The sequence below is a fragment of the Tachypleus tridentatus genome, chromosome 4, assembly GCF_004210375.1.
Source record: "Tachypleus tridentatus isolate NWPU-2018 chromosome 4, ASM421037v1, whole genome shotgun sequence".
In the NCBI taxonomy this organism is placed as follows: domain Eukaryota; kingdom Metazoa; phylum Arthropoda; class Merostomata; order Xiphosura; family Limulidae; genus Tachypleus; species Tachypleus tridentatus.
The window spans coordinates 38,475,392-38,489,594 of record NC_134828.1 but is presented as its reverse complement, the minus strand read 5'-3'; the positions used below and the strand labels follow the sequence as shown (position 1 = coordinate 38,489,594).

The 14,203-nt window shown below is 37.3% G+C and overlaps 1 protein-coding gene across 6 annotated transcripts in view; it reads left to right on the top strand.

The window, feature by feature from the left end:
* Positions 1-14,203, top strand: part of LOC143248879 (protein vav-like) — a 111,784-nt gene that overhangs the window by 64,883 nt on the left and 32,698 nt on the right. For all 6 annotated transcript variants that reach the window (XM_076497762.1, XM_076497760.1, XM_076497761.1 and 3 more), the window contains one exon: positions 12,709-12,818. In XM_076497762.1, the coding sequence (XP_076353877.1) occupies positions 12,709-12,818 (110 nt within the window). The remainder of the gene's footprint in view (positions 1-12,708; positions 12,819-14,203) is intronic.

Here is a 14,203-nt window from a genome sequence, read left to right as displayed (position 1 = left end):
GTGCCAAATTTGTGAACCAAGTGAGAAATGTTTAATTAAAAACCAGCTACTTTTGTTAAGTTTAATAGGTATTGATTTGCTTTCTTGTTGTTTTATACCCTTTTTTTTAAACTGTGGGAACCACAAGTTTCTTAAAAACCAGAAATTATTGAAAAACAAAAGGCTTATGTCCAAAAGTGTGGTCAATAGCAGCTGAGGATTCAACTGAACATTGTGTGTCATTCACACTTTACATGAGCATATTATCTTGAGAAAACTACACAGTCATCAAGCATCTTAATAATGTGTTTCATCTGCTTTGTGAAAATGTATTTATTTGAGTCTCTTTTACTGGCCTTACATAGTTTCATTAAAGCTTTTGAACATATTTACAATTACATATGCATATAGTTTTATTAGTATGTTTATTGACACATTTATATTTGTGTATGTTACATATACACACATATAGTTACATGTATTTCTGTTTTTATTTTAAGCAAAGAACATTTAAGTAAAAAATCTTAAGCCTGGAACATTCCCAACAATTTCCAAATGGTCAAAGAACCTACAAACAGTGTGTATTTTAAGAGAAAAAAAAGAGAACAAATGTGAGGAGAGAATGGAGTCAAAACTAGATACAATATATTACTGGTTTTGAATTATACAAAGAGTCTGAAGTGCAAGGCAACATTCCTAATAATCAACCAAATAATGCTATGAAAGTTTCTAAATAAAATATTTATGTCAACTAGAATGTAAACCTTGCTTGGCAAATTTATTTCTGCATTGAAAAGTGTTTGTGTAATGCTAAAGCAAATTATTTTTGTGTTGGTCTTCAAACTGCTCTTGAGCTTAAGCTTGAATTTAAATACTCTGGTTACTGTGGGCTCATCAGTTAATAGAACCTACTAATGACAACTGTTTTTCTTTAATCCTCTTGATTATGAATAGTTCAAGTATGCACATCATGACATTTTAGAAAAGCATTCGAAACTTAAACTACTTTGTTGTTAACCCCCTCGGTGTGGATTCCTGTACGTGGTGAGGGGACCTCCCAGGGAAGGTTCTGTTCTATCTGGTTACCTTCTCTGGGATCTAAACATTCACCCACGTGTTTGCCAGGTGTGGCGACCCGTGAAGGGGAGGAGAGGATCCTGGTGGTTGAGGGGTCCAACCCTAACACACCACTTTGGCCTCGAATTCCTGTAGACGGGCGGCCTTTGGGTGGCCCCCTTGGGTCAATCGGCTGGTCCACTTGGGCTAGAGTCAACCAAGTATCAGTGTTGGAAGTTCTCAACAGGTGTTGTGGACATTGTGCCTGATGCTGGTGTTTGGATATAGTGCTCACGAAACCCTGGCGTTGCTGCATTGTCCTTGCGTGACTTTGTAGTGCGTCCCCTTGTAGGGCTCCATGGTGGGTAGGGTCAGTGGGTACCGAAATTTTTCTTTTCCTATGGATCCTCTAAAAATTTAAATAAAATTGTAAAAAACAGTCAATGGGTAGCGACCACGTCTTGAATACTCAGAACAGCAATCTTCAACATCAGTAACACACATTACCTCATATTCTTATATTACATTCTCTTTGGAAAACCTTTAGGGCAAATGTCCTTTTTTTATTCAAAAGGGACTAGAGGGACTTGCTGGCTCTCCAAAGTCAGTAAAGAAACTTTGATCTGGTGACATATTGGTTGAAACATCCACATCCCAACACAGTGAACTCCTCTTGAATTCAAAGGCAATTGGGGATATACCTATTGAGGTTACACCCCATGCTACCTTGAATTCTTCATGAGGAGTTATTGTTGAAAGGATTTTAAGAACGTTCCTGAGTCAGAGATTCTCGCTGGTCTCTCCACTCAAGGAGTTTCTGCAGTGAGGCGCATCTCCACTTGCAAAGATGGAGTTACACTGCCAACAAATACCCTCGTTTTAACATTTACTTCACCACGTGCACCTGCCACCATCAAGGCAGGTTATCTCATTGCAGGGTTCGCCATACATACCAAACCCTCTTCGATGTTTCCAATGTCAGAGATTAGGCCACTCAAAGACATCTTGTTGTGGTTCCCTGACATGTGCTTGTTGTGGAGGCAAGGACCACGATGCCTATGACTGTGACATGAACCCACATTGCATAAACTGCAATGGTTCTCACCCCTCTTACTTTCATTCTTGCCCAAAATGGTTGGAGGAAAAAGAGGTGCAGCGTTTGAAAACGACACATAACATTAGTTATCCTGAGGCTCGGAAATTGCTGTCCACAACTCCATCTCGGACATATGCTGCTGCACTTCATTCCACAACTACAGTGGGAGTGCAGACAGATCTCTCTGTGCCTCCAAGAGAATCGTTTTCAAAACAAATGAAAAGCCTTTTGACCTCCGTGGTTAAAAAGGTTGATGAATCGACTTCCACACCCATCTCTGTTCCTCCCATACCTTCCAACAAACCTCAAGATCCACGTCCTTCAGTTTCAAATACAGGCATTTCTTCTGATACATCTTTTTCTCCCACCACAAGAGACAAAACAATTATTCGTTCGCATCCTCAGTCACTGGATTCCCCTTCCAATAACAAAAACCTGCCCACCTGACCCAGAGCAGGATCCATGGAGGTTGATAGACCTCCTCCGACTAAAGACAGTAAAGAAAAAAAGGCGTGGTCGTAAACCCAAGGGTTCTCCAGCCACTTCACCTACCGTTCTTAAAATGGCCACCTTGATACAATGGAACTGTCGAGGTTTACGTTCTAATCTGGATGATATCAAAACGCTGATTGCTTCCTACCATCCTGTTTGTCTTTCTTTACAAGAAACATTTCTCAAAACTGCTGATACTGTCTCCATTCGGCAGTTTTCTCTGCAGAAATGACAGGTTGTGTGATGGTCGAGTACATGGAGGGTGGCACTGTTGGTTGATCAACACGTGCCCACCCTGTCTTTGTCACTCAACACACCCTTGGAGGCTGTAGCCATCCGTGTTTTCTTGGGTCATACCATCACTGTTTGTTCTCTGTACCTGTCCCTGGAGAGACATATGATCAATCAGATCTTGATGCTTTCATTGAACAATTGCCATCTCCATTTCTAATCCTAGGGATTTTAATGGACATCATCCCCTCTGGGAAGTGCTATTATTGATGGGAGGGGCGATCTGTAGAGCGGATGCTCTCTGATCACAATCTTTCTCTTTTCAATACTGGTTCTTCCACTTACTTTCATGCACCTAGTCAGTCCTTTACGCTATTGATCTCTCAGTTTGCTCCCCTTCATTATTCTCCCATTTTTCATGGAGGGTTGACAGTAATCCACTAGGCAGTGATCATTTTCTGATCTTTTGAGAGAGACTGGCATGGTCGATGCCACCCTACCAGCGTGCCCGGTGGAAGCTGGATCAGGCAGACTGGTCCACTGCTCTCACAGAACTTGATCCTGCCATAGTAACTCAGCCATCAATAGACGACTGTGTAGCAGCAGTAACTGACTGTATTACACATGCAGCTGCTCAGTGTGTTCTTAAAACCCTGACACGTTTTCCACGATATCCTCGTCCGTGGTGGAATCCTGCTTGCCACTTAGCATGGAAGGCTCAAAAGTGGGCCTGGGATACTTTTAGTAGATATCCCACACTTTCAAACCGGGTTGCTTTCCAATGGGCCGTGCACATGCTAGGTGGGTAAGACGTCAAAGCCAGAAGGAATCTTGGATTAAGTTCACAACCAGCATATCTTCTACCACCAGTTCCAAGATCATATGGGACAGGATTCGAAAGGTTAATGGGCACTACAATTCTGTCCCCTCTCGATCTTACTCTCTGATGGTCAGGAGGTGACTGATGTTCAGAACATCGCTAACACTCTAGGTGAAAGCTTTTGCGGGTATCTAGCACTTCTGCTTGTTCCTCCACCTTCCTGGCCATCAAGACTCGGGCAGAGCGATCACCTCTTTCCTTTCGAACTGACTGTTTCTTTGACTATAATTGTCCCTTTACCCTGGTGGAACTAAAAATGGCCCTTCATCGGTCTGCCAGTATGTCTGTTGGACCTGATGATATTCATTATGACATGCTGCACCATCTATCTCCTGCTTCTCTTGATGTCCTTCTGATTGTTTTCAACCGGATCTGGCAGGAGAATGTTTTTCCTGATGCCTGTCGCCAGGCTATTATTTTACCTTTCTCTAAGCCAGGGAAAGATCCCAAGATTCCTTCAAACTACCGTCCAATTGCTTTGACGAGCTGTCTCTGTAAGACATTAGAAAGGATGGTTAATGCTCGTCTTGTTTGGTTCCTTGAATCAAACAACCTCCTCTCGCCCACCCAGTGTGGGTTCTGTCGACAGCACTCCACCACAGGCCACCTAATTCATCTTGAAACATCTATCAGAGAAATCTTTCTCAACCGCCAACATCTTGTATCAATATTCTTTGACATAGAGAAGGCTTACGACACAACATGGAGGTATGGCGTTTTGCGAGACCTCCATACATATGGGTTACGTGGCCATCTACCCATGTTTATTAAAAATTTTTTAATGGACAGGAGATTCCAAGTTTGTGTGGGTTCGACACTTTCCCGTTCTTTTGTACAGGAACTTGGAGTCCCTCAAGGCTGTGTATTGAGTGTTACACTTCAGTATAAAGATAAATGCCATCACTGAACAACTCCCTCTCACTGTTGCGAATGGGCTGTATGTCGACGACTTTCACATCTCATGTCAGTTGTCAAACATGAGATATATTGAGCGGCAACTACAAACTGCCCTCAATTGTGTGGAAGTGGACTCTGGCGGACGGCTTTAATTTCTCTCTCTCAAAACTGTATGCATGCACTTTTGCCGTCGACGGGTATTCACCCTGATCCTGAACTTCATATTGGTGAAGTTTGCTGCCAGTGGTCCCGGAGACCAAGTTCTTGGGGCTTATCTTTGATCATAAACTGACCTTTATACCACACTTAAAGCAGCTTCGGGTCAAATGCACAAGAGCACTGAACATCCTCCGTGTTCTCTCTTCTACCAGATGGGGGCAGATCGCTGTTCAATGTTAAAGGTATATCGTGCTCTTATTAGATCGAAACTCAATTATGGATCAATGGTCTATGGCTCTGCCAATTCCACAAACCTTAAAGATGCTGGACCCATTCATCACCAAGGACTTGACTCTGCACTGGGGCTTTCCGTACCTCTCCAGTTCAAAGTATATACATTGAATCTCATGAACCTTCTCTACACCTTTGCCGTTTGCAACTATCTTTACAATATACTTGAAACTTCATTCCTTACAAAGCATCCCACCTGGAAATGTGTTTTCCTTCCTCGGTGGGCAGTACTTTTCAGAACAGGCGATCTGTCATTGCTCCGTTTAGCCTTAGCACTCCAGGCGCAATTGGATGAATTGGGTCTGTCCTTGGATAACATTGCAGATTCCACAGGTTGGCCCATCCCACCATGGCTTATTACAGCCCCAAATCTGACCTTTCTTTCAGTCACCTAAAATGGCAGATATTCCAGATTGGAAGTACCGTCTTTTATTCAATGAATATCTTTCAAACAATCATTCAGTTCCCATTTATACAGATGGTTCCAAATCAGGTAATTCAGTGGGCTCTGCTATGGTTTGCTATGGGTCATTAGTTGCGCAGAATCCCTTCTACAGCTTCTGTGTTCACTGCTGAACTGTATGCCATATCTCTTGCCCTGGATCATATTGCAGCTGAGCAGTACTCCAACTGCACTATTTATACTGATTCGCTTAGTTCTATATTTGCCTTGGAATCGCTACCGTTAGCTCACATCCTATTCTCGCTGATATTGAAACCGACTGGCCCATTTCTCATTAGCAGCTACTTCAATCCAGTTTTTCTGGATACCAGGCCATGTTGGTATTCGCGGGAACGAGCTTGCAGACATGGCAGCTAAATATGTCTGCTTCAGCACCATCACTCCTATGCCTATTCCGTACATGGACTATGGTGTTATCTTCAAGGCTCGGCTCCGTGCCAGCTAGCAGTCCACTTGGGTGAGCAGCGTGACAACAAACTTTTTCAAATCAAACCCAAAATTGGACTTTGGCCATCTAGCTTCCATAAAGTTTGGAAGGAGGAAGTTGTTCTCACTAGGCTTCGCATTGGTCACAGTTTTTAACTCATCATTTTCTTTTATCTGGAACTGATGCACCAATGTGTAGTTTGTGTAACACTCAAATCACTATCAGCCACGTTTTACTTTCTTGCCATCGTTACAATTCTCAACGGCGGCAATATTTTAAACATATTTTTCCCAGGGTCAGTCTGTAACATTGGACAGAGTTATTGGTGATGGTGACTCTGTCCACCTTGATAATGTTTTTAATTTTTAATGGCCATTAATCTTTTTAATCTCATTTAAGTGTTGCATATTTATTCATTACACCTTTTAATTGTGGTTCCTTTTTACAGTCTTAATCTCTCTCCTTCAATTTGACATTGGACAATGGCCAGAACATTAAATAACTCGACACCAGGACTGGAAAGGCCAACTTCAGGTGACTAGCGCTAATGTTTGAACTATCCGTTTGAACTACTCGTTAGTCGTCCTGGCGAGTTGTTATTATACTTTGCTGCATATCATTTCACACTTTTACTACTTACCTTTTAGTACTGGCCATATTGACTCATAACCGGAACCAGGACTGGAAAGACCAACTTCAGGTGACTGACGGTGGTTTTTATACTTACCTGTTAGTCTTCCTGGTGGGTTATGATCATTACCATTCTGCTACAGGTAGTTCTTTACAACTTTGTTGACTGGATGTCAACATTGGTTTTGACGCCATTTTCTGTTTTAATTGCCGTTTTGCTTTTATCTTCAATTACTTTTACAAATTTTACTCCATTTACTTGACTTTTATCTTTTTACTGGACATTTGGCTACTCATTATTACGATTTTATGGGTGTCTTTTAAAACTTTTATTCTTTTACATTTTGATAATAGCTGCTATGACATATAACTCTGAACCAGGACTGGAAAGATCAACTTCAGGTGACTGATGGTGGTTCTTGAACTTACCTGTTAGTCTTCCTGGCGGGTTATGATCATTACCTTTTTGCTAGAGTAAATACCTTACAACTTCTTATACTCTGCCTTCTATCTTAACATTGTAGACTAGGTGTCAACATTGGTTTTATATTTTTTTGTTTTACCTTCATTTCCATTTATGTCTATTACTACATTTATTTATTTTATTTTTTTACATTTTTACCGAATGTCTGGCGCAGATAGCCTCACTGCTTTTTGCCATAAAACACTAAATCAATCAATTGTTGTTAACTTACGTTAATTAATAAACTTGGCATCAAAACAGTTTAAAGTTCAGATTTTAGTAAAACATAAGAATTCATTTATTTTAAAAAGATGTATATATATAAATAAATGCTCAAGTTTCATTTTCTTTATCACATGATATTTCTTCAGTCCATGTTACCTGGACCAGCATGGTCATGTGGTTAAGGCATTCGACTCGCCACCTGAGGGTCACAGGTTTGAATCCCCGTTACACCAAAGATGCTCACTCTTTCAACCGTAGAGGAATTATAACATTATGGTCAATCCCACTAATCTTTGGTAAAAGAGTAGCCCAAGAGTTGGTGGTGGGTGGTGATGACTAGCTGCCTTCCCTCTAGTCTTACACTGCTAAATTAGGGATGGCAAACGCAGGTGGCCCTCGTATAGTTTGTACGAAATTCAAAACAAACCAATCCATGCTAGCTATTTCAACATTTTCTTATAGTCTTATATAGCCTTATACATTTTCATGTAATTTTTCAGTCTTATATTTTTCTAAGTTAAACTGCTAACTTGTAATGAGAAAACTTTCTGCTTTATGGGGACACAAGTGAAAAGCAAATGTCATTTTGTTCTCAAAAATTATCATAAGTTCTCTGACATGTACAGTTTTATAATTTGCAATCAACAGAAAGCAAAGGTTTCACTCAATTAATAACTATGTAGTTGGTTACTATGCCTAAGCAATGTTGATATTCATTTAGAAAATTTTTGTGGTTATGCAAACAAAATTTGATAACTGTAGGATGGATAAAATTATTCTTCATCACAATAAACATAAAAATCCTTGCATTATTTTATTAACTCTATGAGCATGGGATCAGTCTATGGGACCAACCACTTGACATCTTTGTACTTATTTAAAGTCTTTTTCAATTTAATACTTCTGCTTTTCAATATAGCGTTATATCTTCACAAAATTTTGCTGTCTTTCAGTTAATATTATGTCTATACAAAACATCATTCCTTAGTGAAGTATGTTTAATAAATAAAGATTTGTTCATGAATATATTGAATATTTGTTTTGAATAGTCCATGTACAAAGTAATTTTCATGTTAAAATTGCTTTTCCTTATCTCAGAAATATCAAACTTCCTTTGTGTAATCCCAAAGACCTCCTAAATGTATTTAAAACGTTGTTCTTCAGTAAAACTTGATAGTTTGTGCTATTTTCTCTAACCTAACTCAAAAAGAGATTGATCAATCTGGTTGACCTTGCAACTACAAAAAAAAATATCCTTTTTTCTTTTTATAATCACTTCATATTGTAATCAGAAACCACATTCGTTTGTCATATTTAGTTCTACGTTTGTAGCAGTATGCATCTGTTTATAATTACTTTGTATTGTTTTATAGCTTGCTTATAATAAGTTGTATATTACTTGGGAAATGTGTAGCTCATATTAATCTATGGAATTACATTACCAACAAGCTACTACAACTAATATAAGCATTTCTCATGTGTGCCTCATGAAGCATTTTTATTTTAATATTATTACATATTTTACTTAATCTAATATTAACTAATCTAAAACCATCTTGATTTTTACATTTTAGTTACAGTTAGAATAAGCATGAAAAATAAGAAATAAAGTATTTATCAAATGTTCTTATTTTTGCTTTTGGTTGTCAAAGAGAGTTAGCTGTAATTTTTTTACACTGCTTGTAGTACTGCAATTAATAATTTTTATTTAACTAAATGACGCTCCAAACGATATAGACTAACAACATGCAAAAAGTCGACAAATTTCCTGACCTCTCAAAACATTTCTGGCTTCCTAACTCCAAGACAACAGTTGTTACAAATTCGTCCAATCTCGTTAATTTTCTCATGTCAAAGCTGTTTGTAGTCTGAGTGAAGTTGACATTTAATCATTGAGAACAGAATGCTATGCAACACATTTGATAGATGAAAATCTTGAGTTTCTGTTGGTTGAAGATAAAATATAATTATATGTAAGCAACAAATTGTGAAATAGTGAGTGTGGCAGGAGGGGTCTGATTTTTTATTTGATAACTCTGTAACCCAGTGGTGCACAAACCTTTTGAGTCAGGGGCCACAAACAAACTTCTCATAACCTTTGGGGGCCACAAAAAAGTGAAGATTAAAATCGTCCCACAGTTGTTTCACACAAGATGGACATCACTTTTAAGAACACAAAATAATGATTACATCAAAGAGTTTGCACATTATTCTAAGAAATGTTATGATGCGTCAACTTTCACAAAGTCAGTGTGATGGATGGTGCTGCACTTCATCTACGAGCTTAGAAATGTCTGGCTTGATGTTTGACGTTGAAAGACGCAAGACTGCTTCCAGATGATCATCAGTCAGCTGATTGCGAGTGTTGTTTTTGTTCAGTTTCATATGCGAGAAAGTCTGTTCACAGCAGTACGTGCTGCCAAACATGTTGGTGTGGACAAGTGCATTGTCTTTCAGATTAGCAAATGTATCAGGCAACGTTTCGTAGAAGTCAAGCAAACTGTTTTCTCGATAAATAGCACGCAATTTATCAGATGCCTGGAGATTAGTAAGTTCGAGCGGATATTCTGCTGACCAGGCATCCACTGACACACTGAACAGATCATCAAAAAGTTTCATCAACAATCTGCATTGGTCAAAGTCATGAAACCATGAGTTGAAGGACTGAATTAAGGTATCTAGCTTCACAACATAAACTTGTGTGTCAATGTCCTGATTCTTCTGTAGCTGTGACTGAAAAGTGGGAAAGTGCACGAAGTTACCTGATGCTGCTTGCTGCCAGAACAACTGCAACTGAAAGCTGAGATGTGATTTGCAAGCTGACAGATAAGCTGATTTTTGCCTTGCAACTTCAAATTCAGATCATTCAAGTATTGTGTAATGTCGACCAGAAAGGTCAAATCAGCTTGCCATGCTGGATCAGTCATGGAAATCACTTCTGTGTCTTTGTTATTACTTCTGAGGAATTCTATCACCTCATCAATCAACTCCCAGAATCTTCTGAGATCTTCCCTCGACTCAGCCAGCATACTTCACAGTGATATGCAAGGTCACCATAGTCTGAATCAATTTCTTTAAGAAGACTTCAAAACTAACGGTGATTGAGCCCTCGTGATTTGATGAAATTAATGGTTTTTGTCACTAATGCCATCAGTGCCTGAAAACCAAGTTCTTTATTGCACAGGTTCTGTTCGTGAATAATACAGTGCAACTTCACCAACTGTCTGTTCTGCTTTCCTCGATGCTTCATCAACAGTGCTACCAACCCGCTACTTTCTCCAGTCATGGCTGGTGCTCCATCAGTTGTTACACTTACCAGTTTCAAGAAATCCAATGAAACACTACTACACAGTCGTACTGTCTCCTCGAATAGAGCAGACCCAGTTGTCTGACCGTTCATGGAACCCATGCCGATTAGTTCCTCTGTGATATTAAACGATGACGACACACCACAAACAAACACTAGTAGCTGTGCTGTTGAACTGATGTCAGTCGACTCGTCTGCTGCCAAAGAGAAGTAAACAAAGTTGGCTGCTTTATTTGTAAGCTGTCTTGTCACGTCTGCTGAGAGGTGTGAAATTCTTCGTTGAACTGTCATACGATTCAAAGCCACCATCTGTAGCTTGTGAACTGCTTCTGGACACAACTTTTCCGATGCAGTAATCATACATTGCTTTACAAAATCACCATTAGTGAACGGTCGGCCAGATTTCACTATCATCAAAGAAATATCGTAACTGACCTCACATGCTGCACCTAACTCTGCTGACTGCTTTGAGAAAACGTTCTGCTGGTGATTCAGCGACTGCTGCAGAGATTCAATTCAAGCTGTTCGTTCATCACCGACAACGTTGTGGAAATCTTTATGCTTCGACTCATAATGATGCTTTATATTGGATACCTTTGCCACTGCTACTGTTGAATGACACAGCAGAAAATCACGTTCTTCCTGTTGTTGAACAAAACAGTATTGCGCAGTCCAATCATCATAAAACTGCTGGTTTTTGTAGTCTTTTCTTAATCGTTTCTTTTACGATTAGTTGCCATTTTTGTTGCCATTATGAAATAATATCAAAATAGAGCTCGTAACTAAATCTCTAAGAACAATTGGAAAGCATGATATTTCGTAATTACAGAAATATTACATTATTGCGCGAATGATTAAATGCCTATGCATTAACTAGATTTGCTTATTAAATTTTATTTTCTGCTTGACATAAATATGGAACCATCCAGTATCTAATCTAATGCATATTCTTCTATAGTGCTTAATCTTCGCGCAGGCACAAACTCTCTGTGTTTGACTTTCCTGTTGAACATCTCGGGCCACTTGGCGACTCGTCGTGGGCCGGACTTTGTACACCACTGCTGTAACCAAACAAAGTTGAAGACTATAATAAATATGTTTTATCTGTGAAATGATGATTTTATAGAGAGAAATTTGTTTAAATTTTGTACCTTTTCAAGGATGGTGGATAAAATATGAGTGATGACATGCTAAAAGAAAATGTTATGTGTCCCACTAAGTGAAATTTATGATTTTTAAAAATATTGTCTTGTAGAATTAATAACTTAAATACTATTAAAATATGGAATATTAGCTAAGATTTTATGCTATTGTAATTGGTAAAACACATTCAAAACTTTATTAAACTTTTTTATAAGATACTAAAAGTTCAACTACTTAATTAGTGTAATTTTTAAAAACCTTTTATTTTATATTACATAATATTTCTTACTGAACAGTGTTCAACCACTAACATCATTGGAGCTGTGAACAGCCTAATTCCCTATATCAATATTTACACAGTTTCAGTTGAAAAATGTAAGAAAGAGAAATTTAGCAAAAAGTGTCATTTCTTTAAAATATTGCTTTTAAAAGAAAAAGGAAACAAGTTTAATTAGAAATAACATGCAATGTAAGAAGAAAAAAAACCAACAACCATTAACTTATTTTCTAATAAGTGTATGAAAGAAGGCTTTTATGAAAGAAGAAAAAAAAAAATCTGATTTTTCAAAATCAACAATCCAAATCATAATTTTTATGGAGATGAGATTGTGAGGTCATTTTAGGGTCAAGTTATTTTATTTGATTTTCTAAAAAGTGTGTGAAACAGGCTTTTATGAGGAAAAAGAAAAAAATTGAATATTCTTAGTGTTAAAAATTAACAATTCAGAACACAATTTTTATGAAGATGAGATTATGTGGAGTCATTTTAGGATCAACTGATTTTATGTATTTTGTAATAAGTGTATGAAACAGGCTTTATGGTATTAAAAAAAAGTTTTTATTTTTAAAAACCAACAAAATTTTTGTAAACATGAAATTATGTGGGGCCATTTGAGGATCCATTCATTTAATTTTGTATGTGCTTTATTCTCACTTCAGGTATTATCTTTTTTTTTTTTTAAATTGTAGTGGAGTAACTATTGGTATCTAGTACATCGACAAAATAAAACTGCATATACCATGTACTCAAAAACACAGGAAATGAAGAAGAAGTGGACACATGCAATTGAAAAGGCTCTGTAAGTTACTTTGATTTTTATCATGCAGTTGTGAGAATATTTTCTATTAAAATCTGGTTTTAAATTAGGGTTTTAAATGCTAAGCATACATATTTGAAGTATAGTTGGTTTTATTTTGCATTGTTACCTTTGCTGTTAGTAGAGATGAAATAAAGGGTGCTTTAATACATGATAAAATTGTACATCGAGTGATGAAATGTGAAAAAATGTTACGTCATCCTGATTAACCATTTTCTTCACACTTGCCACTGAGGGGCAAGTGGCATGTCTGTGAACTTTTACCACTAAAAACTGGGTTTAAATATCAGATCACATTTGTGCTTAATACCAAACAACCTTATCAGTTTTCACACTTGGAACATCTTTCATAGGCTGAAAATGTTATGGACACCCACATAAGTAGAACAGAGTATTTATTGAGATAAATCTTAATTATATACTGTGTGAATTGTTTTTTGAAACCATTATTTATGGATTAAATATTTACTTATGTTAGCTTATTTGGCTACTGAGTTTGATTACTTTTTGAGAGCATCTGTGTTTGTACAATTGTGTGCATGTATGTGTTTGTCTCTTTAATAGACAGTATTACTATGTGGTCAGTCTTTTAATATGCTATGTGATAATGTTGGTCAGGCTGAGCTTAAAATAAATGCCAAAAATAACATTGACTGTAGAGTTATAATTAAAAAAATGTGGAAGTAAGTGCATACTTGGGACATGCCCAACTGTTTTAAGTTAAAAATCATTAAGAAATACCAATAACTGGAATTATTATGTTAGGAATACTGGATTTGTGAGAAAAATTAGTTAGATATTAGAAAGTTTTAATATTTTAAGAATAAGTCAGAGCAGAACACTTACAGGTTTGAGCTCTAATATGAGACTGGATATATATTAACTAACAATATATTAAAAGCTAAATATAACAAATAAAAAAACTACTTTAGGAATTATTTTTGACAATCTAGATGTTGTCAGTGGAATAGGTTTGAATTATTCAAACATAATATTTAATTTTAGAAGACAAAATACACCAAATGTCTTATTTTGGCCATTATGTAATAGCAAAATATAAATGGCCTATGCTCTGTAGAGATTTTGATATTGTTTGCCCATACAGTTGAAAACATGTTTATTGTTGTGTATTTCTTAAGACACTAGAAAATTGGAAAAAATATTTCTCTATTTTTACTCATCCAGTCCATAGCAGGTTTAAACAAATTCTACTTTAAACTTGGTCGTGTATATTTTAGTTTAAAACAAATGAACTAAAGATAAAACTATACTTTTTAGTATGTGGTATTGCAAATTAAAAATTCATTATAAATCCTAACTTCCTTCACAAATGATACACCAATGGGCTTTATTTGATCACTGGTTCA